A 23,571-nucleotide genomic window follows, 5' to 3' on the forward strand; every position below is an offset into this window, starting at 1 on the left:
AAGGAAAAACTTGTGCATGAAATGTGATTGGTTCCAATGGGTGGCTATATAAATGTTAAGTTTCAAGAGAGAAAGAGAAAAGTGAAGAGGACTTTAGAGACACTCGAAGGCAGATCATTTGGAGAAGGAAAGAGAGGAAAGGAAGCTTGAGAGAATTTCACCTGAGAGGAAGAAAAAAGAAGAAAGAAAGGGAGGAAAGGCTCAATTTTGCACAAGATCAAGAGAAACCATGAGGTTTCCTCCCTCATCTTATAGCCTTGTATTATTCTATCAATCAAGTAGTCTTCAATACTCAAGAGAGAAGCCGTGGAGTGTGGATGGAGGTTTAAAGCTCGGTTTTGTAATTCAAGCAAGGGAAGTTAAGGATTTTGGTTTTAGCTTGAGTAATCTTTAAAAATGGGATGGTGACTAAAAGAAATGTCTTGTGGCAGCAAAGATTAGCTTTATTGGGGAGAATATGGTGACATGCACGCTATCCAAAACCGTGGATGCATGATGGATTCAAAGTGAAAGGAAAGTGGTAAGCTTAACACTATGTTTTGAGGCCTACAGTTAGTTGAATATTGTGAGGAAATGATTGTGCAAATGTTGGTAGCTTGGTGAGTGGAACATTGGAAGAACATTGAGGTTGCATGCAAGGTCAAATCCACCACAAAGGTAAGGCATGCAATGTGTAGTGTTTATGTGATGTCTTAGGCTACGGCTAAGAAGCAATTATGTTTGTTGAAAGCTCAAAAAATGTAATATGTGGACATGTGTTGTTGTGAAAGATTTAAAATGTTGAGAATGTTGATATAACATGAATGGACATCGATGTTATGCTTAGTGGTAGCATGCAAATATAAATAGTGGTGCATATAAGCTTAAAGGATGCTTGGTGAAATTATATTTATAGTTGCTGCCGTATGCATGATTAATGGTATGAAAACAATAGGTTGAACATGATAAATGCCATTAGAAAAGATCAATGTGGGCATTGAAGTCATAAACAAATTGCAAGAATTATGTAAACCAAAATTTACGCTAAAGATTAAGTGTAAACGGTTATCTTTTAAGTGCGAATAATAAGTGTAGAATTTATTGGCAGCAAAGCTTATTGATGGTATTGAATTGAAATGATGTTAGGAAGTTGACAAAGCAAGGGTTATTGTTACAAGCACAAAGTGAGTATTCGAGGAAACATCAATGGCGAAGTAATATCCGGCCATCGTGAGGTGAGTAAGGGGTGCCTATTTAAAAATTTCTGTACTACATATTGATTTATGTTAATAAACGTTGTTGGTTTTCTTAAGTGCAATTGTGAATGGCATGAGCTGTTAGCTTTGATAAGCAATTTTAAAACAGATTTACAATGATTTGTATATTGCCATTGTGGAAAGCATGAGCTGGTAGAAACCATAGAAAATTGTGGATGCAAGTGTTTTGAAATTGTCTTGGATATATCTATAGATAAGCTATATATGTAAAGAGATTTAGAAATCGGGAAATAAGTCTTTTTATGATGTTTGCATCAAAATCCGTGCCTTATAGTTATGTGTGATATGCATAGCTAAATGCATTTGTTAAATGATTTAAAATGCAAGTTTTGAGCACTAGTTTTATTCTGATATTTGTACAAAGTGTTTACACCATACTATTTAATGTGAAAAGCAATTTCAAAGGTTGTTGAACCTTATTTTTAAACAATTTAAAGAAAAAGTCTCGAAAAACTTGATTTGATTTTGGAAAATAATTTTAGCAAACTGAAAGTGTCGAGTGTAGGTCAAATGTCACATCGAGATAGTGTGACCCTTGTGCACAAGTGAGATCTAGTTAGAGAATCTTTAGGTCATCGAAGGGCTGTTAGACGTGGTTGGGGCCATGGTCTGTAATTATACGTAGCATGGCCACGGGTTATTATATGTGGCTAGGCGACAAGTTGTGATACGCGATTGCGACTGGTTGATTTTTTTGATATCGGTGAACATCATTGAGATTGCCATGGCTATGGGAATCTAGTGGAGCAGAGCTCCTTGTTTGATATTATGTGGAAGCGAATCCACGAGTGATTATGATGCTTACCTACTCGAAAGCCTTGTGAGTTTTTTGATGCATACTCTTTTGTATGGTGAAGAGTTAAGATTTCTCTGCAACTCTCTTTATTTGAATAAAAGCTTTCAGTGCTTACTTAACAATCATGAGTTGGTTTATATGGTTGTACACTTTGATTTCTTAACATGCCACACATTTAGGAGCGTACATACTTTTATATTGTTATTCATATTTTTATGGCAATTGATGTTTTCGATGATTGAACTCAGTTTTGCTATACTTGTTTTCGGTACCTTTTTTCTAAGTGAAATATTGCATTATGATTTTACGGCATCATTTTTACAAGGCACAAATATTCTACTTGTGATTTGATTTTTCTAAGATTATTATTCTTATTCCAGTTTATCATTCAAATTTATCTACTTTATACCTATTTTCCATCTACGCCCTGCTCACGGAGCCGATGATCACTGAGTCTATGAGACTCACCCCTTAGTTCTCCTTTTGCAAATTGTAATAGGCCTAGCGTGCTTTCATCGACACATATTCTCTATCGTGGATAGGTAAAGGCATCTCATAGCACCTTATTTCAAGTCGCTCCGCTACTAGAAGTCGAGTCCTTTATAACATGATGTAATTGTAAATGGTGTCATTGTAAATGTGGAGTTGGGTATTATAAAACTTAATGGATTCTTACAGATGTGATGAGTAAAAGTTAAGTCAATCTATTATTGCTATTGTTTCAAATCATATCACAAAGGATTATTCGATTCAAAGCATTTACATAGAACGGTGGAACGAGTATAGAATTAATAACAGTCCTTAATAAGGCTTGTTCGGGACTTGACGGGTTCTGCCGAGAGTCTTAGGCACCGGTAGTGATCGAAGAGCAATCATTATAATATGGATGTTGGGATGAACCTTACCACCAATAAAGATTGGTCAAGGCTTAGTTCCAATCATGCAACGGTATCATTCATATTGAATTATTAGAGATTTTTCTTCATCAAGAAGACATTAATTATAATAAGTTATAAGTCTAACTAGATGAAGTCCACGAGATTAATATGCCTTACAAAAGAGCTGTAATGGGTGCAGTTATGGGATCTCTATGCATCAAAGCATAATTTCAAAATGTTTCTGGTCAATGTATCATTGAGACTGGATATCAATGTATCATTGAGACTAGACATCAATGATGCTTAGGGATTAGTAAATTCTATATTGCTTATTTTAGAAGTAAGCAATCGATCTCATAAATTAAAGTATAAAGATACTTAGAACTAGAATATAAGCGTTTACCTAAGAGAGCAAGTTCAATGAACATGACATGTCTTGGTAATACACTTGAGTGTCTATACAAAACTTCTTATGTCTCAGTCGTGTAAATACTCCTTACACTTAAGACACTAGATTATCTTTTACGTGAAATGCTATACTTGAGTGTCTATACACTTGAGTGTCTATACAACACTTCTCATGTCTCAGTCGTGTAAATACTCCTTACACTTAAGACACTAGGTTATCTTTTACGTAAAATGCTATACTTTAATTTCATCTCTAGTTGATGGAGTCTGGAACTCTCTGAATTAATTGAAAAACAATTCTAGATTGATCACAATACTTGGTATAGAGATTCTGTTGTAGTCCGGTTAGAAAGCGTTTAATTTAAGGGATGCTGGAAGCGTTGTGATTGGATTTGGTATAGAGCTTCTGCCTTGGACATGATATGTCCGGTTAGTGACGGTGGAAGTTGAGCTATGTTGCATTTGCAGTATTAACTGATTTCTTTATGTACAGCATGTGCTTACAGATTATTGTGCTTTTGGATGGGATTTATGCCTCCCTAAGATCGAGGGGTTGGGCTGAGATATGTCTAGGAGCGCAACTGGTCCCAATATCCTTAAACTTGCGTCTATTTTATTTTTCTATTTTTTTAATTTGTACCTTATGATCCTTTATATATTGTATAAAGCCCATAGTTATTTTGCTCAAAACAATAAAATTACATATCTTTTAAAAAAAATTATATTAAAATTATCATATGATTAAATGAGTCTATTTATAATCGATATATTATGCTATTCAAATATAAATTCTAATTTAATTACACTATTTTCTTTTTTTATTTGACATCGACTTAAAATTATATAAACCTTAAATTCCTTTTTATGTTTTACAAATATTTAGGTATGTGGTGTTGTTGAAGGCGGTTGTGTTGAGATTGGTTAGTGTCAGAATCCTTTGTCGATACTGGTATCCGAATGGGTGGGCAAATTAGATTCCAAATCATGTAGTGGTGGGACTCCTAATTTTGATAGCTCTCTTGGTTTGATGGGAACGAAATCTAATTTTAATATTGGTTTGTGTCTTTGGAGGAGTCTATCCGCATGACAGTTCAAGAATTACTGGAAATCCATGGTGAATTAAATGGAAGCAGTGAATTAATATATAAAAGGTTGAACTTAGGTATAACTTCCGGAATAGATTAATCAACTTTGTAATCGACAACTTCAATAACCATATTGAGACCAAACAGGTTCGTTTCTTTTCTCCTTTGTTTTCTGTTGATTTGTTTTATATGTACAAAAAAACTATGATATAGATGTAAAATTGTTTATTGTCTTTTCATGAAACCTTCATCCAATTGTCTGTATTGTTTATAAACTTTAAATGAAAAATATATTTTCATACCATGAGAAGGAGGAGGTATAAGAAAAAAGAAAGCTATTAAATTAGTAAAATACATAAACTTTGACATCAATTAGGTTTTGATAATCTGATCTCCATCAATATTGAGTTTGAAAGCAAATTGAGATAGAGACTGATATTGGGGTTTGATAGGAGATTGAGAAAGATGGAGGGAATGGCGACCGAAAGCAGTAACAGGGATTGGCCTGACGATTTATTGATTGAGATTCTCGTGAGGCTGCCTGTCAAGGCTATCATTCGCTTCAAATGCATAGGAAAAACATGGCGCTCTCTGTTTGAAACACCCAGTTTTGTTTCTCAGCATCGTAGCATTAGCAACAAGAATAGTCGCTTTCTTATTTGCCATGCCGGGACGGATGCTAATGCTGGAAAAGTTGTTATGCGCTTGTTTTCTGATCGAACACTTGTTTCCTATCAAGATTTATTTCCACAAATGCCCCAACATATCGGTTATGGGTATCCCGTTATAAATGTCTGTGATGGATTACTTTGTTTATGTAATTCCCAATCTACCATAGCTCTATGGAATCCTGCCACTAGAGAATTCAGACTTCTCCCACAATGTAATGAAAACATCTCACATATTATCGATAATTGTGGACAGATTCTTGGATTTGGATGGGATTCTTTATCAAATGATTACAAAGTTATTTACGTAAGCACTTATCGTGATTTGGAAGAGAATACATATAAACGCCACTATGCAGTCTATAGGATGAGAACAGATTCTTGGAGGGTATTAAAAGGGGAAGATGTTGAGGTCGTTGACAACTTAGGAATTTCTTTTAGGAACAACAACACCTGTGTAAATGGTGTTTATTATTGGACAGCATTCAATCTTCATCACAAGGTCCTTGCATTTCACTTTGGCAACGAAGTTTTTGAATTGATAGATTGGCCAACTGTTCCTGAACCTCGATATACAGATGGGGAATTGTGTGGACTACCTGACGATCGCATCTCTTTATGGATTTCTAATTTTGATGAGAGCGGCACAAGTAATGATGTTTGGGTGTTGAACAATGAGGGGCAGTATTGGACCAAACTATTCCGTATTGGACCTTTTGCAGGAGTTTTTAGGATGTTCGGGTTTTTCAACAAAAAGATTAAGGATGGTGTTAAGGTATTTGTAGAAGCTATAAATGGACAATTATTGCTTTACGACCTTGATACTCAAGAATTCAAAGATCTCAATATTATATTAAGCACAGTTTGGCATCTTCTTGAGGTTTACAGTTATGAGGAGAGTCTTGCTGCTGTCAACAAAGATCGCATCCAGTAGCAAGGAGCCAAATATTAGTGATGAAGTAGTAGTTGATGAGGGCTGGAAGAACGATTTTACTTTTCAGACTTTAGATATCTCTATATCTTTTTTCTTTATTCTGAAAGTATTAGTAATTGACTTAAATATTCTTTATCAAGCTTATTTAAAATTAATAATTTTTCCTTCAAGTTAGAAATTTATTAGTTTATTAATTAGAATCCTAACCTAATAAAATAATGATTAGATAATATAGAATTTGTTGGTCATAATTAATTGGTTATTATTAGATCAAAATTTAAGGAAATGTTTGTTTTGACGTGATTTAATTTCTTAATGAGAAACATTTGTGTGAGCTACAAATTTAGCTTAACTTGGTTTCAATTCTTGAATCTCAGGTCGCTAAGCAACTCGCCAGTATTTCCTTTTCTTTTGGCCAAAAAAATCGCATCATTAAAATCACCACGTCAGTCCAGTCCAAATATGCAACTAAGGACATTTAAGGCTTAAAGATACTGAGAAACAATCATACACCAACAATTAAGTCATCATGTTGAACCATCCCCATTTGTGAATCAAAGGTTTACGTTAAATTAAGATGAGATAAACCTTAAATTCCGTTTAATGTTTTATGCTACATTGGATGAACTTCAAATATTTGACTATTTCTTTCATGTTTTTAAGTTCTTTGCTGAAACCTAAATTGAAAATTTTGGTAAGGGGATTTTAGGTTTTTGTTGAAAAATAAAAATTCAAACCAAAATCTGCATTCTTAAACTCTAAGAGAGAGAAAATGCTGAAACTATAAGAATGAGAGATTGACAAGAAATTGTTGAAACCCTAAGAAGGAGAGATTGAAGAATTTGGTTAGGGGATTTTAGGTTGTTGTTAAAAGAATAGGAATTCAAATATGTAGAAATCACTTAAAAAGTATATCATTAAATTCAATAAATAAAAATTACTTCAAAATCATCGATTATCCTATTGTTGCCAAAATTAATTTTAACAGAAGAAAGAGAAGAGGAGGAGAAGATGATGGAGTTGGAGAAAGATATAGGAGAACAGGAAAAAAGAAGAATGGTTGGGTGGAAGTGGGAGAGAGAAAACAATTTATTTTTTATTTATTTGTAATAAAAGTTATTAATATTTAATTTTAAATTTCTAAAAAAAATTTTATCTCATTAATGAGATGCAATATTTGGTGATTGACAGTATATAACTTCTATAAAATTGTCCTTATATCAAATATAAACCGATAATTTAATTGGACTATTTTCTTTTTTTCTTTTTGGTATTGACTTAAAATTAGATCAACTGTTTTATGATAAATTGGATGGATTTCAAATATTTGACTATTTAATATCAATTATAACTATTTTAATTTAATTAAGTGATTTGAATTTAGATCGTGAAATTAATGAGTCAAATTTGACAAAATTATTAACTATTCATGAAGCTTTTCTTGTCTTTGTTTCTTGTGTGTAATTTAATTCTACCAAATTATGGGTTGAGAGTGGCTCTATTAAAACGGTATTGTGGTCTGCTTGTCATGAAGATTCTCCGTGGAAATATAGACAGCTGATTATCAAGATGGAGCAGTTGCGAGAAAAGAATTAATCATTGGAGAATTACACGCGTATTGGGTGAGGCCAATAGTGTTGCTGATGTTCTTGCAAAGGAGGGGATTCAAAGGAGAATGGGTTATTTGAAGCTTATGAGTAGGAGCCTGATGATGCTGAGGTGGATTATAGGTGGCGGCTGATTTAAAGCATGAAAAGAGGTGGAAAATTGATGCAATCCTGTAATAGTCCTTAATGGTACCAATGTGTTTGAATTTAATTTTAAATTGACGAATTATGTGAGTTAATTTTGACAGCATTGACAAAACTATGGAGGTTATATTCAAATTTAATACCGTCTAATTTTGGACATATCTTGTCCAGATTGGATGGTGTTGTAAAGTAATATCTCCATGGAATTGATTGCTGTGCTGGGAACTATTATTGTGGTTTTGCATAGTAATGCTGCGGTTCAGACAGTACCATGACAGGGTTAAATTAATTTTGAACAACCAAAGCCCAAATAGATATCTTAGAGTAATAATGTGAAAAATTAAGCAACATTTATATGTATTAATGAAGCATAAAAAAGAGCCACTAATTTTTTTGTTTTTTTTGCATTTGATAAATTTATTCATAGTATGTATTAAGGATTTACATAATTAACAAAAGAAAACTTTCAAGCATAAGTAATTTTCTGCGAATTACAAGTATTGGCATATACTTCCATAGGATTGTTGCAGTCTAAACAATTTAGACCCATGATGTCCACACAAATGGCAACTTCTGATAAGAAGGAGGTTCCGTTGAACAAGTTTACACATCGAAGAATAACACTTTTTCTTCCCACCTGGTTTTGTATTATGTTTCTGATATAATTTATATTGTATGATGTTGCCCTTATTATATTATTATTTATAAAGGCATTATTCAAATCAATTGAAAAAAATAGTTGTATTGTCGTCGAAAAATACCAAAGTAGGGTTTGGCTATGGCAGCTCCCATAAACTTGCCACTCGTGATCCCACAACGCCATATTGTTAGCTAGGGAAAGAGTAGGCCACAACCTCTCCATGTTCCTTGTGGTCGAAAACGTTGAATCTGTAATTAAATATAAAAAATTAGAATGATCCTAACATATTTTTAGGATAGAATTCAAGTAACCAGAAAACAAAATGTTCTAATAATTAAACATTGCGTTATTAACAAAATCAACAATTTAAAATAAATTACAAATATATTCAGATTTTGTATGCTTAAATGTAATCAGTCACATTAAACATGTTTTGATATGCGTGCAATAGAGTAGTGTGGAGGTAGAGCCGTAGAGCCAGCACTATCCACCGGCCACAGTCCATGCACAACGACTTCCTCGTTAAGATATCGTAACGGTATGTGCAGTATCCCCGTGGAAATGTTAAAACTATCCATAAATGGTCCTGAGCAGAGATAAACTGAATTAATAAAACTATAACAACCAAAACCACCTAAACGTTCATGTTTGAATGCTAAAAGATTGCCTCAGAGAATGCTAAGCAGAAGTGTGTAAGAGAATGCTTAGTGTAAGAGATTGCACGAAAAGATTGTGTGAAATGAATTCACCCTATTTGCAAACTATGTAATGACTTCATCTTTCCATTTATATAACTATTTGCAAACTATGTAATGAATTCACCCTCTTTGCATGTATGTCCTAATATATTTAACTCAATTTTGCATGACTCAACCAGGGGCGGAGGGTAAGCCAACACGGGCTCCCCAAAATTTTTAAAAATATTTATTTCTTATATACATTTTATCAATGGCCCTCTTAAAATTTTTGAAAATTTTTATTTATTATATATTATTAATAGTCCACTCAAAATAAATTTTTTATTTAATAATTAATAAAAAAATAAAATAACCTCACAAATCTACTTAATTTTACTCTAATTTAAGTTTCTTTACACCTCTTTCTCTTTTTTCTTTTTCTTTTTCTCTTTTCTTTTCTGTCTTTTTATATTTATTTCTCTTTTCTAGTAACTCACCATAGAAACACACTTTACTCTTCAAAAGAGATTTATGAACTTGTGAGTTTGAAAACGGAAAGACAGAGATCACTCACCACCATTGTGTAAAATTAAGAGAGAGTAAAGCTTTCTTTTACCTTTTTCTTTCTATTTATATTATTTAACTATTATGTGAAATCCTGTATTTCATATTTATTATTTATATTTTATTTTTTATATTTTATGTTTTATTTTTTAAGTTTAAATATAAATAAATAAGAATATTGAATGTTGACTACATTATTTTTTTTTTTAGGTTTGATTAAAATATGAGTAAGTTGAAAACAATTGACAAATTTTTTAAAAGAAAAGAGGTAGATCGCTCAAATGATTCTCCTACACTTGAGCCACCAAACCTTAATACTTCAACTCATGAACAAGAGTAGTATGAATCAAAACGTCCAAGGCTCAATCCTGAAAAAATTGATGCTTTTCATATAGAACCGGATCTTGGATTACAACCAATGATATGGAAATTTCCTATCAATCAAAGGGATGAAATTCGTCGTGCTTATCTCAAACATGAGCCATGTCAACCCATTCTTAAGACGTATCCTTTATTAGATGATGATCATCCTCCTCATTTTCAAGCTTCTTGGTTTGAATTATATCCTTCTTGGTTGGAGTATTCTTGTGACAAAGATGCTATATTTTGTTTGCCATGCTACCTGTTTGGTAAGAACACTTCAAATCATCCAAGTTCAAATGCATTTATTGAAAAGGGTTTCAAAACTTGGAAGAAAGTCAATAGTGGAGAAAATTGTCCACTTTTGAATCATGTTTGGAAAAATCCAAATTTCCCACATAATGTTGCTGTAAAAAATCTTGTGAGGGTTTATTGAAAAAATCCCAACATATTGATAGGCTTATCAAAAGACAAGCATCAAAAGAGATCTTGAATAATTGGCTTAGGCTCAAAGCTTTGATAGATTGTGTTAGATGGTTAACCTTTTAAGCTTGTGCATTAGAGGTCATGATGAAAGTCCTTCTTCAAAAAATAGAGGAAATTTCATTGAAATGCTAAAATTCTTAGGATCTTACAATGATAAAGTTCATAAGCTTGTCTTGGAAAATGCTCCAAGGGTTGCTAAGTATACATCCAATGATGTTCAGAAGGAGATTTTGCATATTTTAGCTAATATGGTGAGAAATTCAATTAGAGATGAAGTGGAAAATGCTAAGTTTTGTATTATTATTATTGATGAAGCTCAAGATGAGTCTAAAAAAGAGCAAATGGTTATTATTTTGAGATTGGTTGATGGTGATGGTTTTGTTCAAAAATGTTTCTTTGATCTTGTATATGTCAGTGATACTAGTGCAATGACTTTGAACAAAGAGTTAGTGTTTGTTCTTTCTCGTTATAACCTTCAAGTTGAAAGTATTCGAAGTCAAGGATATGATGGTGCTAGTAACATGCGTGGTGAATGGAATGATTTACAAGCTTGGGTACTTAACGATTGTCCATACGTATATTATGTGTATTGTTATGCTCATAGATTACAATTAGCATTGGTTGCAGCATCTAGAGAAGTAGTTCATATTCATGAATTTTTTACACAGTTGACTTCTATTGTAAATATTGTTAGTGCTTCTTCCAAAAGACATGACCAATTACAAGCTGCTCAAGCAATTAACATTGCAAACATGATTGCTAGTGATGAACTTGAAACAGGTAGAGGAGCAAATCAAGTGGGAACTCTACAAAGAGCCAGAGATACATGATGGAGCTCACACTTTCATTATATTTGTAGCTTGATGAGAATGTTTGATGCAACTTGTACTGTTATGGAAAGTATTATTGACGAAGGGGTCAGTTATTCACAAAAAGGTGATGCTTCTACTGCTAGTAAAATGCTAGCATCATTTGAATTTATTTCATATTACACTTGATGCATGAAATCATGGGAATCACTAATGTTCCTTGCCAAGCATTACAATTACACTCTCAAGATATTTTAAATGAAATTCATCTTATTTTACTACAAAATCACTTCTTCAGAAGTTAAGAGATAATGAGTGGTCTAATTTACTTGAGAATGTGAAAAAATTTTGTCAAAAACATGGGATAGGAATTCCTGACATGGGCACATGATATATCTTGTGCAGAGGTCGATCTCGTCAACCAGATGTAACTGTGGAGCATCATTATCGAATTGATATATTCTTAGTGACGATAGATACCTAGTTACAAGAATTGAATTTGAAATTTAGTGAGCAAGCTGTGGAACTTTTAACTTTAAGCACTACTTTGGATTCTAATAACAATTATAAATCATTCAATATTGATAATATCTGCAAGCTAGCAGAGAGTTTTTATTCTCAAGATTTCACAGAATAAGAAAGACTTATTTTGAGGTTACAATTGAACATTACGAGCTCGATATACCTCATCATCAAAGTTTTGAAGATATTAAGACACTTTCTAAATTATGCCAAAGATTAGTAGAAACAGAAAAGTTAAAGAATTACCACTTGATTGATAGATTAATTCGCCTTATTTTGACTCTTTCGATTTCTACAGCAACTACAGAGAGAGCCTTTTCAGCAATGAAAATTGTAAAAACAAGACTCCGAAATAAAATAAATGATGAGTTTCTTGCAGATAATTTAGTTGTTTATATTGAGAAAGACATTGTTAGTCTTTTCAGTACAGAGTCAATAATTGATGAATTTGAATCTAGAAAACATCGTCGAGCACAACTTTCTTAAATAACTATTATAAGTCTTTTTTTATTTTTTATTTAGATGTTATATAAAATTATTATCTATTATGAATCTTTTGATCGTTGGTTAAATTCAACATATTAATTTAAAAAATTTTTATCTTTTATTTTTTTTTCGTCTTTGGCCCTCCTAATAAAAATTGACTAGCTCCGCCCCTGGACTAAATCACTTATAATTGACTCAACAACTAATATATTTATAACTCAATATAGCTCAATTTTGCGTGAATCAACCACTAATAACTTTATTTAATTATAACTTAGTTTTGCATGACTCAACCAACCAATTTTAATGTGAAATAAAAAAAATGAATTAAATAACTCTAATACAAAGATGCTAAGAAAGAATAGTGGAAAACAAAAAGAAGTTTTTAAGTATTGTTATCCTGTTTACAACCTCTTTACTTCCCTGACAACCAAGATCAACCACCACAAAAAGTCAATATAAGAAACCATCTCAACATAGCCCCTTCAAGACAAGAGCTTCACATCACAAAACACATCCAACACATCCAGATAAGCACTAAATACTATTAAAGAACTACTCTGTTTTAAGAGTATTTCTAAAAACAAAGTATATCTCTAGTAGGGGTTGGGCACTATCTAGATGTTTCGTTGGGACTGTAAATCTGCATTGTTTTTAAATTGATTCAGATTAATTGAGTTGGTTATAAGCTTATGGGATGAGAGTTGTTTTCTGATGTGATTGTATTTTATATGATTTGTGCACAAATTGTGTCGAAAGAGGAGCCTAGCAAAAGAAACCTAAAAAAATAGAGCTTTCTAAAAACAAAACCCTCTAGGAATAAGAGAATATTTTTGTTTTTTTGAAAACCAACTATTTTAGGAAATCCATAAAAAAAAACATAAACAATCCTAGTATCTCTAATACAATCAAAAGAAAAAAAAAATACCAAAAACAAACAAAAACATTAGAACTGTTGAGTTTTTTTTGTTACGATTTGTTAATAGGGTTTCGAATATGTAAGGGTTTAGGAGGATTTGAGGTCACGTATAGAGGAAAAGATAGGCAAACCAAATCATAGTTGTTGAATAGCGGAACGATGACCAGGTAGGTGAGAGCTAAGAAGTTTGAGAGAATCTGACAGGTAGAAAGCTATAGGTAAAGAGAGAAAATGAGGGTGAAAATGAAGGAGAAAGGGCAAAAAGAAAGGCAAACCGAAGATCATCACCGTTGAACAGAGGAACAATGACTAGGTAGGTGGGAGCTAAGCAGGTTAAAGAGAAGGTAGGTGAAAGCTAAAGAGGTTCGAGAGAAAGTAGGTGAAAGGTATAGAGGTTACAGAGAACATGAGAGGCAGGGAGCCCCGAATGGGGAGAGAAAATGAGTGTGAAAATAAAGGAGAGGGGAAAAAGGTTAAATCGTTAGGGTTAAGAGTGGTTTGCCACTAAACGGTGCCATTTTGGAGGTAAGGAAAAGGAAGTAATTTTATTCAAACGGCGTCATTTCAAAAGGAAATAGAACTAATAAATAGTAGCATTTTGTAAATTGACCAGCTGAATCCTTCGAGCGAGCTTGATTTTCTTGGGCCTATCCGAACCCACTCAAGGTATGGGTTCTACTTTTTCTTGAGCTACTGTGTTGGGCTTGAGTTGCTAAAATTTTGTGTTGTTTCTTTCATATGATTTTTTGTTGTTTGTTTTGTATGATTTTTTAGGAAATAGAAATATAGTTTTGATCGTTCCACAAATCAATATAAACTTAAAGTTCAAAATATAATTCTTTTACAAAATATAGTAAATCAGTTGTTATACGTATTTACTGACTTAAAAGAATAATTAAGTATAATATACCAGCTACAAATGCTCCTATTAGCATTGATGTAATTGTAGGACAAGGTACACTAGAAGCGTTGAGACTAATCAGTTCTAAAGATAAAATCCTTGAAAAAAAAAGAGTAAATATTTAAGATGATCAAAAAGAGAAAGTAGAAACTCTAGAAGAGATCCCTAACATAATTGAGAAAAATTTCAAAACAAATTCAGGTACCTGAAATCATTGAAGGTGAAGAGATCTTAATCAATTATGTTATAACAAGAAAAGATGGAATCAATAAATAAATATCGATGATATTTTGTATATAATATAGAGCTTAATATTATGAAAGAAAAATGATGATCTTGAACTTTTACTTATTGAAGAATATAGACAAAGCAATGATTGGCTAATGTGGAAAGATATAATTAAGTAGGAATTGAATTTATTTGCAAAATATGAAGTTTTTGGACCTGTAGTCTGTACATCAAATGATGTAAAATCAATGAGATATAAGTGAGTATTTGAGCAAATATGAAATAAAAAAATTGAGATTATGAGATACAAAGCACGGCTTATTGCACAATGTTTTACCTAAAGATTTGATATTAAATATGAAGAGATATATTTTTTGTAGTGGATATAATTACAATTTTATTTTACTTAGTCTGGCAATATATGAGAGATTGAAATGTGTCTAATGAATATAACTACAGCCTATGTATATGGCTCATTTGATAACGATATCTATATGAAAAACTTTGAAGGATTTAAATTGTCAGAAACATAAAAATTTGAATTCTCGAGAAATTTACTCAATTAAATTAAATAAATCTTTATATGGATTAAAATAATCCAGACACATGTGGTATAATCTCCTTAGTGTATATTTGTTGAAAGCCGGTTATAAAAATAATCCTATATGCCCATGTATTTTATAAAAGGGTTTATATATGAATTTATTATAGTTGCTATCTATGTTGATGACTTGACATTATTGAAGTTCCTAAAAAGTTATTAAAAACCGTAGATTACTTAAAGAAAGAATTTGAGATGAAAGACCTTGAAAAAATAAAGTTTGTTTGAGTATTTAGATTGAACAATTGACAAATGAAATTTTTGTCCATTAATCTAATTGCATAGCAAAAGTGCTAAAACAATTTTATATGAAGAAAGTATGTCCATTGAGTTCACCAATGATTGTAAGGTCATTAGATGTGAAAAAGTACTTTTTTCAACCTTGTGAGAATGATGTAGAACTTTTTAGTCCTGAAGTACTGTATCTTATTACAATTGGAGTACTAATGTATCTTGCTAGTAATACAAGACTTGACATATCAATTACCGTGAATTTATTGGCAAGATATAGTTCTTCTCCAACTCGAAGACATTAGAATTGAATTGAACATATATTTTGATATCTATGAAGAACAATGGATATAGGCTTATATTATTCAAATACATCAAAATAAAATTTAATTAGTTATGCAGGTGCAGAATATTTATCTGATCCACACAAAGTTCGATCCTAGACAGGTTACTTGTTCATATATGAAAGTATAGCTATTTCATAGCATTCTATAAAACAAACTATAGTTGCTATTTTTTCTAACCATGCAGAAATTTTAGTAACTCATGAGTAAGTCGTGAATGTGTCTGGTTAAGATCTGTAACTCACCATATTTGAGAAATGTGTAGCTTGTCAACCAAGAAAGAAATTCCAACAATGTTATATGAGGATAATACTGCTTGCATAGCATAGTTAAAGAAAGGATATATTAAAGGTAATCGAACAAAACACATAATTCATCAAAATTCTTTTTCACTCATGATCTCCAAGAAAAGAGTGAAATTAGTGTTCAACAAGTTTAGTTAAGTGACAATCTAGCAGATTTATTCACCAAAGCCTTCCTTAGTGCAATATTTGAAAAGTTGGTATAAAAGATTGGAATGCATCATTTTAGAGATCTCTATAATTCAGTCATCAGGGGAGTAAAATACGCACTGTACTCTTTTCTTTCATCAAGGTTTTTCTCATTGAGTTTTTCTTGATAAGGTTTTTAATGAGGTAGTATTTCAAAAACGTATTCTTGAAAAGAATTATATACTCTTTTTCCTTCCCTCGGATATTTTCCCATGAGTTTTTTTCTAGTAAGGTTTTAACGAAGTATATTCTTAATACAATAGATATTTAAGGGGAAGTATTATGAATAAATATGTGAATGTCCATTATATTATGACCCAAGAAGTGCAGACCAAGTCAAACAACCTAAAAGACAATATACAAGAAATGTAATATGATTTGAACTCTTAGATAGAATTAGATTAGGACTATGATTCAAGAGGTTGTTAACTTATAAATAGACCCCTTCACTTCATTTGTAAATACATACTTGAATAAAATCTTCTTACTCCCTCTAAATGCTTTCTTTGTCTCTAAATACTTTCTCTTATATTTTTCTTATAGCTGTTCTTTTATATTTATTTCATAACAAATATATTATTTTGTAAAATGTAACTTAGTTATATATAAATATCTATAAGTTATATATTAATATTATATAGTATTTTATATTAATTAATGAACAAATAAACTTTAATATATATTATATAATTAGTATAATGATATAATATGTTAATTATATACAATAATACAGTCATGTCTTATTTATTTATAAAAATATTTATATATATAAACACACAAATACACATATATATTCTTCTTTTATGAAATTATTTTTATATATTTAATAATATTAATATATTATTAATTTGTTGTTTATATAATATATTGTTTAATATTTATTATTAACTAATTATATTATTTTGTAAAATATAACTTATTTATGACTAATATAATTCATCTAATGATATATATAATATTCTTTTATGTAAGTTTATAATTACTATATATATTACATTAATTATGTACAATGACTTAGTACTCTTATTTATTTATGAAAGTATTACTATACATAAATTAATAAGATATTATTCTTTTATGAAAATATATAAATAAAAATAGTCTTCATCTATGAAATTATTTATACAATAAACAATAATATATTTTTCTTTTATATATATGGTTATAAATTATCATTTTAAATTAATTGTATTGAAATTATTTTACAAATATTTGATATCCACTTAAATTCCATTTTATGTTTTACAAATATTTGGGTAAGTGGTGTTGTTGGAGGCGGTTGTGTTGAGGTTGGTTAGTGTACTGGCATCCGAATTGGTGGGCAAATATAGAGTCGTTCATGGTAACAAAGTTTTTGAATTTAAAATTAGATTCCAAATCCTGGAGTAGTGGGACTCTTAATTTTGATAGGTCTCTTGGTTCGATGGGAACGAAATCTAATTTGAATATTGGAATTATCTTCAGACTGATTTATCGGGTTGTGTGACTTTGGAGGAGTCTGTCCGCATGACAATTCTAGAATTACTGGAACTCTATGGTGAATTAAATGGAAGCAGTAAATGAATATATAAAAGGTTGGACTTAAGTCTAAGTTCCAAAGCAGATTAACCAACTTTGTAGTCGACAACTTCAATAAACATATTGAAGCCAAACAGGTTTGTTTTAGTTTATATATACAAAAGAATTATGATATCCATGTAAAATTGCTTATTGTCTTTTCATGAAACCTTCGTCCAATTGTCTGTATTGCTTATAAGCTTTAAATGAAAAAATATCCTTTCATTTCATGAGAAGGAGGTATAAGAAAAAAGAAAGTTATTAAATTAGTCAAGTACATAAATTTTGACATCAATTAAGTTTCGATAATCCGATCTCCATCAATTCCGGGTTTGACAGCAGATTAAGATTGTGATTGAGATTGAGGGAATGGCCACCAAATGCAGTAACGGGGATTGGCCTGAGGATTTATTGACTGAGATTCTCTTGAGGCTGCCTGTCAAGGCTATCATTCGCTTCAAATGCATAGCAAAAACATGGTGCTCTCCGTTTGAAACACCCAGATTTGTTTCTCAGCATCTTTCCATTAGCAGGAAGAACAACCGCTCTCTTATTTGCCATGCCGATAAGGATGATAATGTTGGAAAAGTTGTTATGCGCTTGTTTGTTGATCAAACATTTGTTTCTTACCAAGATTTATTTCCACAAATTGCCCCAACAAATCAGTTATGAGTATCTTATTATTTGTGTCTGTGATGGATTACTTTGTTTATGTAATTCCAAATCTCACATAACTCTATGGAATCCTGCCACAAGAGAATTCAGACTGCTCCCACAATATAATGAAAACATGTCGCCCAAAATCGATGATTGTGGACATAATCTTGGATTTGGATGGGATTCTTTGTCAAATGATTATAAAGTTATTTGCGTGCGGATTTATCATGATTTGGAAGAGGATACATATAAACGTCACTATGCAGTTTATAGGATGAGAAGAGTTTATAGGAAGGGGAAGATGTTGAGGTCGTTGAAGACTTAGGAATTTCTAATAGCGCCAACAACACGTGTGTAAATGGTGTTTATTGTTGGGTAGCATTCGATCTTCTTCACAAGGTCCTTGCATTTCACTTTGGCAATGAAGCTTTTCAATTGATGGATTGGCCAAATGTTCCTGATCCTCGATGTTCAAGTGGGCAATTGTATGGACTACCTGACGATCGCATCTCTTTATGGATTTCTAATTTTGATGAGTAATGATGTTTGGGTGTTGAACAATGAGGGGCAGTATTGGACTTCTTTCAGGAGTTTTTAGGATGTTCGGGTTTTTCTACAAAAAGATTAACGATAGTGTTAATGTATTTGTAGAAGCTATAAGTGGACAATTATTGCTTTACGACCTTGATACCCAGGAATTCAAAGATCTCAATATTAAATTAAGCATCTTCTTGACTTATGAGGAGAGCCTTGTTGCTATCAGCAAATTGATGAAGGCTGGATGAACGAGTTTACTTTTCAGACGCTAGATTCTTTTTTCTTTATTACAAAAGTATTAGTGATTGACTTGAATGTTCTTTATTAAGTTTATTTAGCATTAATAATTTTTCCTTCAAGTTAGAAATTTACGAGATAATATCAAATTTGATGGTCATAATTAATTGGTTATTATTAAATCAAAATTTAATAAAATGTTTGTTTTGACTTGATTTAATTTCTTAATAATTAATTTTCAAATGCTTTGCAAAACTTTTTGGGTCAAAACAACAAGAAACATTTTTCATCTGATACTATCATTTGTGTAAGCCACAAATTTGACTTCAATGGATCAACTTGGTTTCAATTCTTGACCCATGATCTCAGGTCGCTGCCAGCCAAAGCAAGTCGCCAAGTTTTCCTCTTTTTTTTTTTTTCTGCCAAAAAACTATCACTTCATTAAAATCTCCACGTCGACATTCAAGGCTTGAAGATACTGAGAAACAATCATACACTACCAATAAAGTCATTTGTGAACATATTATGACGTGATTAAGATAAATTTCACACCCTAATCCAACTTCCTCTTAACTGTTTTTACCTTGTTCTCCTCTTTTTTAACTCTACAACTCCATGTCTTGGATTTCATAAAATTGTACAACCTCAAGAACAAGAAGATAATCAAAGGTTTTTATTTCCTCTCTAAACTCTCTTCCACACGTGTCTTTATACTTTCTCTGATCATCCTTTTCCAATAGTTGGAGGTTTTTAATAACAGCAGATCTCTTACTCCTAAACACAATTCCTAATGATAAACTATGCTGGATGGACTTCAAATATTTCACTATTTCACAATAAATATAACTATTTTTATTTAATTAAATGATTTGAATTCAGATAGTGAAATTGGTTATTCGAATTTAGCAGAATTATTAGCTATTCATGAAGCTTTTCTTATTTTCACTTCTTGTGTGTAACATAATTGTGCTAAATTACGGGTTGAGAACAGCTCTGTTAATGCGGAATTGTCATAAAGAGACTCCATGAAAATATAGACAGCTGATTATCAACTTGGAGCAGTTGCAAAAAAGAATTGATTATTGAAAAATTACAGATGTATTACGTGAGGCTAATAGTGTTGCCGATAGTCTGGCAAAGGAGGGGATTCAAAGGAGTATTGATTTATTTAGAGCTTACGAGTAAGATGATGCTGAGGTGGATTATAGGTGGCGGATGATTTAAAGCATGAAAAGAGGTGGAAGATGGACGCAGTCTTGCAATTGAGTCCTTGATGGTAGCACTGTGTTTGAATTTCAAATAGACTCCAAGAAGTGGGCCTTTCAGTCTCGATAGGTCTCACATTTAAATATTTTGAATTATCATAGTCTATCGGGTTGTGAGGTTTTGGAGGACGCTATCCTCATCATGTACTGAAACTCTAAAGCGAATAATGTGAGTGTAATTCGGACAGCATTGGGTCTTGGTTTTGGACAAAACTATGGAGGCCATATTCAAATTTAAACCGTCTAATTTTGGACAGATCTTCTCGGGATTGGATGGGGCTGTAAAGTAGTATCTCCATGGAATTGATTGCTGTGCCGGGAATCATTGTGGCTTTGGACACTAACGCTGCTGCTCGGGTTCCATGAAGGTCTAACCTGGCCAGGTTCTTTTTATCTGGTAGGTCTAAATTAATTTTGGACTACGAAGGCCGAGTATCTTACGAGGAATAATGCTAAAAATTAAACAACATTTATAAGCATTGTTAAAATGTAAAAGAATGCCGATAATTAAATTTTTTTTTGTATTTGATAAATTTATTAATAATATATATTATTGATTTATATTATTAACAAAAGAAAATTTTTAAGTATAAGTAATTATCTGTGAATTATAAGTATTCGCATATATTTCCAAAGTATTATTACAATCTAAAAAGTTTACACCTGCGATGTCCACACAGATTGCAACTTCTGATAAGAAGGAGGTTCCATTGAACGAGTTTATACAACGAAGAATAATACTTTTTCCTCCCACCTGATTTTGTCTTATGTTCCTGATATAATTTATATTGTATGAAGTTGCCCTTATTATATTGTTATTTATAAAGGCATTATTCAAATCAATTCTAAAAAATAGTTACATCGTGGTCGAAAAATACCAAATTGGGTTCCACTTTGACACCTCTCATGAACTTGCCACTTGTGATCCCATAATCTCATATTATTGGGTAGGAAAAAAGTGGGCCACCACCTATCCATGTTCCTTATAATTTGTGGTCGAAAATTTTCAATCTACAATTAAATATAAAAAAATTAGAATAATCTTAACAGAAAATAATTTTTACTATAGAATTCAAGTATGAAATAATTGATTAGATTAAAATATGCTAATCATTTTTTTACTAATTTAGAATATTTATTGCTAATAAATAAAAATTCAACAGAAAAAAAAATTTCCTCATCATAGCAGCAAAATTATGATCAAATGATGGCGTATCTGTAACTTATTAGCATGACTAGAAAAGAGAATAGTGTCAAACATTAAGGCAAAATTTCAATTTTCCTTTTTTTTTTTCTTAGTTATCAAATATTTATGGCAGGTACCCTTTAAATTGCTGCAACTGAGAAAGGCAGCTTGAACGGAAAGATTGTAGCAGGAGGACAAATAAAATCAATAGTTTATCCAAAAAACAAAATGTTCTAGTTAAATATTGAGTTATTAACAAAATCAACTATTGAAAATATATTCAAGTTTTGTATGCTTAAATGTAGTCAACAAACTTTTAAAAACGGATGTATGTATGTTTTGATTCAGTTGAAAAATAAAATAAATTGAGTAATGGTAGTATAGCTCAGAATAAAAATAATAAAAAAACTAATAGCAAAGAAAGGATAACATATCATACATCTGGCTTTGGGTCTCTAACACTATTTATATGTGTGCAATATAATAGTGTGAAGGTAGAGCCAGCACCGTCGTCCACTGGTCACAGTCCATGCACAACGACTTCCTCGTTAACATATCGTAATGGTTTACAGTTACAGTATCCACAATATCCCCGTGGAAATGTTAAAACTATCCATAAATGGTCCTGGGCAGAGATAAACCGAATTAATAAAACTATAACAACCAAAACCAGCAAAACCTTCATGTTTTATGCAGAAGAGTTTGTGTAAGAGAATGCTAAGCGAATGAAGAAAAGATTGCGTAAGAGAATGCTTAGCAGAGGTGAGTAAGAGCAGAAGTGTGTAGGAGAATGCAAGAAAAGATTGTGTGAAACGTTTCATTCATCTTTCCATTTATATAACTATATGCAAATTATATAATGAATTCACCCTCTTTGCATGTATGTCCTAATATATTTAACTCAATTTTGCATGACCCAACCACTTATAACTGGCTCAACTACTAATATATTTATTTAATTATAACTCAATTCAACTCAATTTTGCATAACTCAACCACTAATATATTTATTTAATTATAACTTTATTTAACTATAACTCAATTTTGCATGACTCAACCAATCAAGTTTAATGTGAAATAGAAAAATGAATTTAATAACTCATAGTGGAAAACAAAAGGCGGGTTTCAAAGATAGCTATCCCTATTTACAACCTCTTCCTTGACAACATCACAAAAAGTTCCACACCTCACCCTTCAAGAGAAGAACTTCAAACCACAAAACACATCCAGATAAGCAACTAAAGAACTATTCTGTTTCAAGAGCATTTCTCTAGTAGCTAAAGGAGTATTTCTCTAGTACTGTTTGGGTGTTATCTGGATGTTTCGATGGTACTGAGAATCTGCATTGTTTTTGAATTGATTCGGATTTTCTTTTGATTTTTTATTGAGTTGGTTGTAAGCGGATCGGATGAGAGTTGTTTTCTGATGTAATTGTATTTTAGATGATTTGTTTAAGTAATGCACCTGTAGGAGGAGGCTTTTGCAGAAAAGGGGAGCAAAGGGAAGCCTCTAAAAAAAATATCAGAAAAGGTTCCTAAAAACGAAACCCTAACGTAGAAAACCGTTTCTGAAGAGAGAAGGAACGGGAGGTTTTTTTTGCTTTTTTGAAAACCAATTGTTTTAGGAAATCCATAAAAAAACATAAGCAATCCTAGTATCCCATTCAACACAAAAAAACACAAATCAAAAGATAAGAAATAAAAAAAAAACACAAAAATATTAGAACCGTTGAGTTTTTTTGGTTACGTTTTGTTAATAGGGTTTCGAATATTTAGCTCCTTAGGAGGATTTGAGACCGCGGATGGAGGAAAGAGAGGCAAACCAGATCATGGACGTTGAACAGAGGAACGGTGACTAGGTAGGTGAGAGCTAAGAAGTTTGAGAGAATCTTAGAGCTAGAGAGCTACGGGTAGAGAGAGAAAATGAGGGTGAAAATGAAGGAGAGAAGGAGAAAGAGAGGCAAACAGAAGATCATCACCTTTGATCAGAGGAACGGTGACTAGGTAGGTGAGAGCTAAGCTTATGTGAGAGCTAAGGAGGTTAGAGAGAAGTTAGGTGAGAGGTACGGAGGTTACAAAGAATGTGAGAGGTAGAGAG

At 31.8% G+C, this 23,571-nt stretch overlaps 2 protein-coding genes and 1 pseudogene across 2 annotated transcripts; all 3 read left to right on the forward strand.

The window, feature by feature from the left end:
• The first annotated feature begins 4,897 nt into the window (after window positions 1–4,897).
• On the forward strand, window positions 4,898–6,025 carry LOC110425542 (F-box protein CPR1-like). Its single transcript, XM_021440454.1, has one exon. It carries the CDS (start codon window positions 4,898–4,900, stop codon window positions 6,023–6,025), a length of 1,128 nt encoding a protein of 375 aa, XP_021296129.1.
• Window positions 6,026–7,976: 1,951 nt separating this feature from the next.
• Window positions 7,977–11,703, forward strand: LOC149526637 (uncharacterized; annotated as a pseudogene).
• A 6,258-nt stretch (window positions 11,704–17,961) lies between these two features.
• LOC149526638 (putative F-box protein At1g47790) lies at window positions 17,962–18,789 on the forward strand. The gene is given in 3 exon segments (XM_089785128.1): window positions 17,962–18,240; window positions 18,242–18,544; window positions 18,547–18,789. Coding segments are annotated over 3 exon segments (825 nt in total).
• The last annotated feature ends 4,782 nt before the right edge of the window (window positions 18,790–23,571 follow it).

This window comes from Theobroma umbraticum, unplaced genomic scaffold (genome assembly GCF_002168275.2).
Source record: "Theobroma umbraticum cultivar Fairchild unplaced genomic scaffold, ASM216827v3 scaffold_81.0, whole genome shotgun sequence".
Taxonomy (NCBI): Eukaryota; Viridiplantae; Streptophyta; class Magnoliopsida; order Malvales; family Malvaceae; genus Theobroma; species Theobroma umbraticum.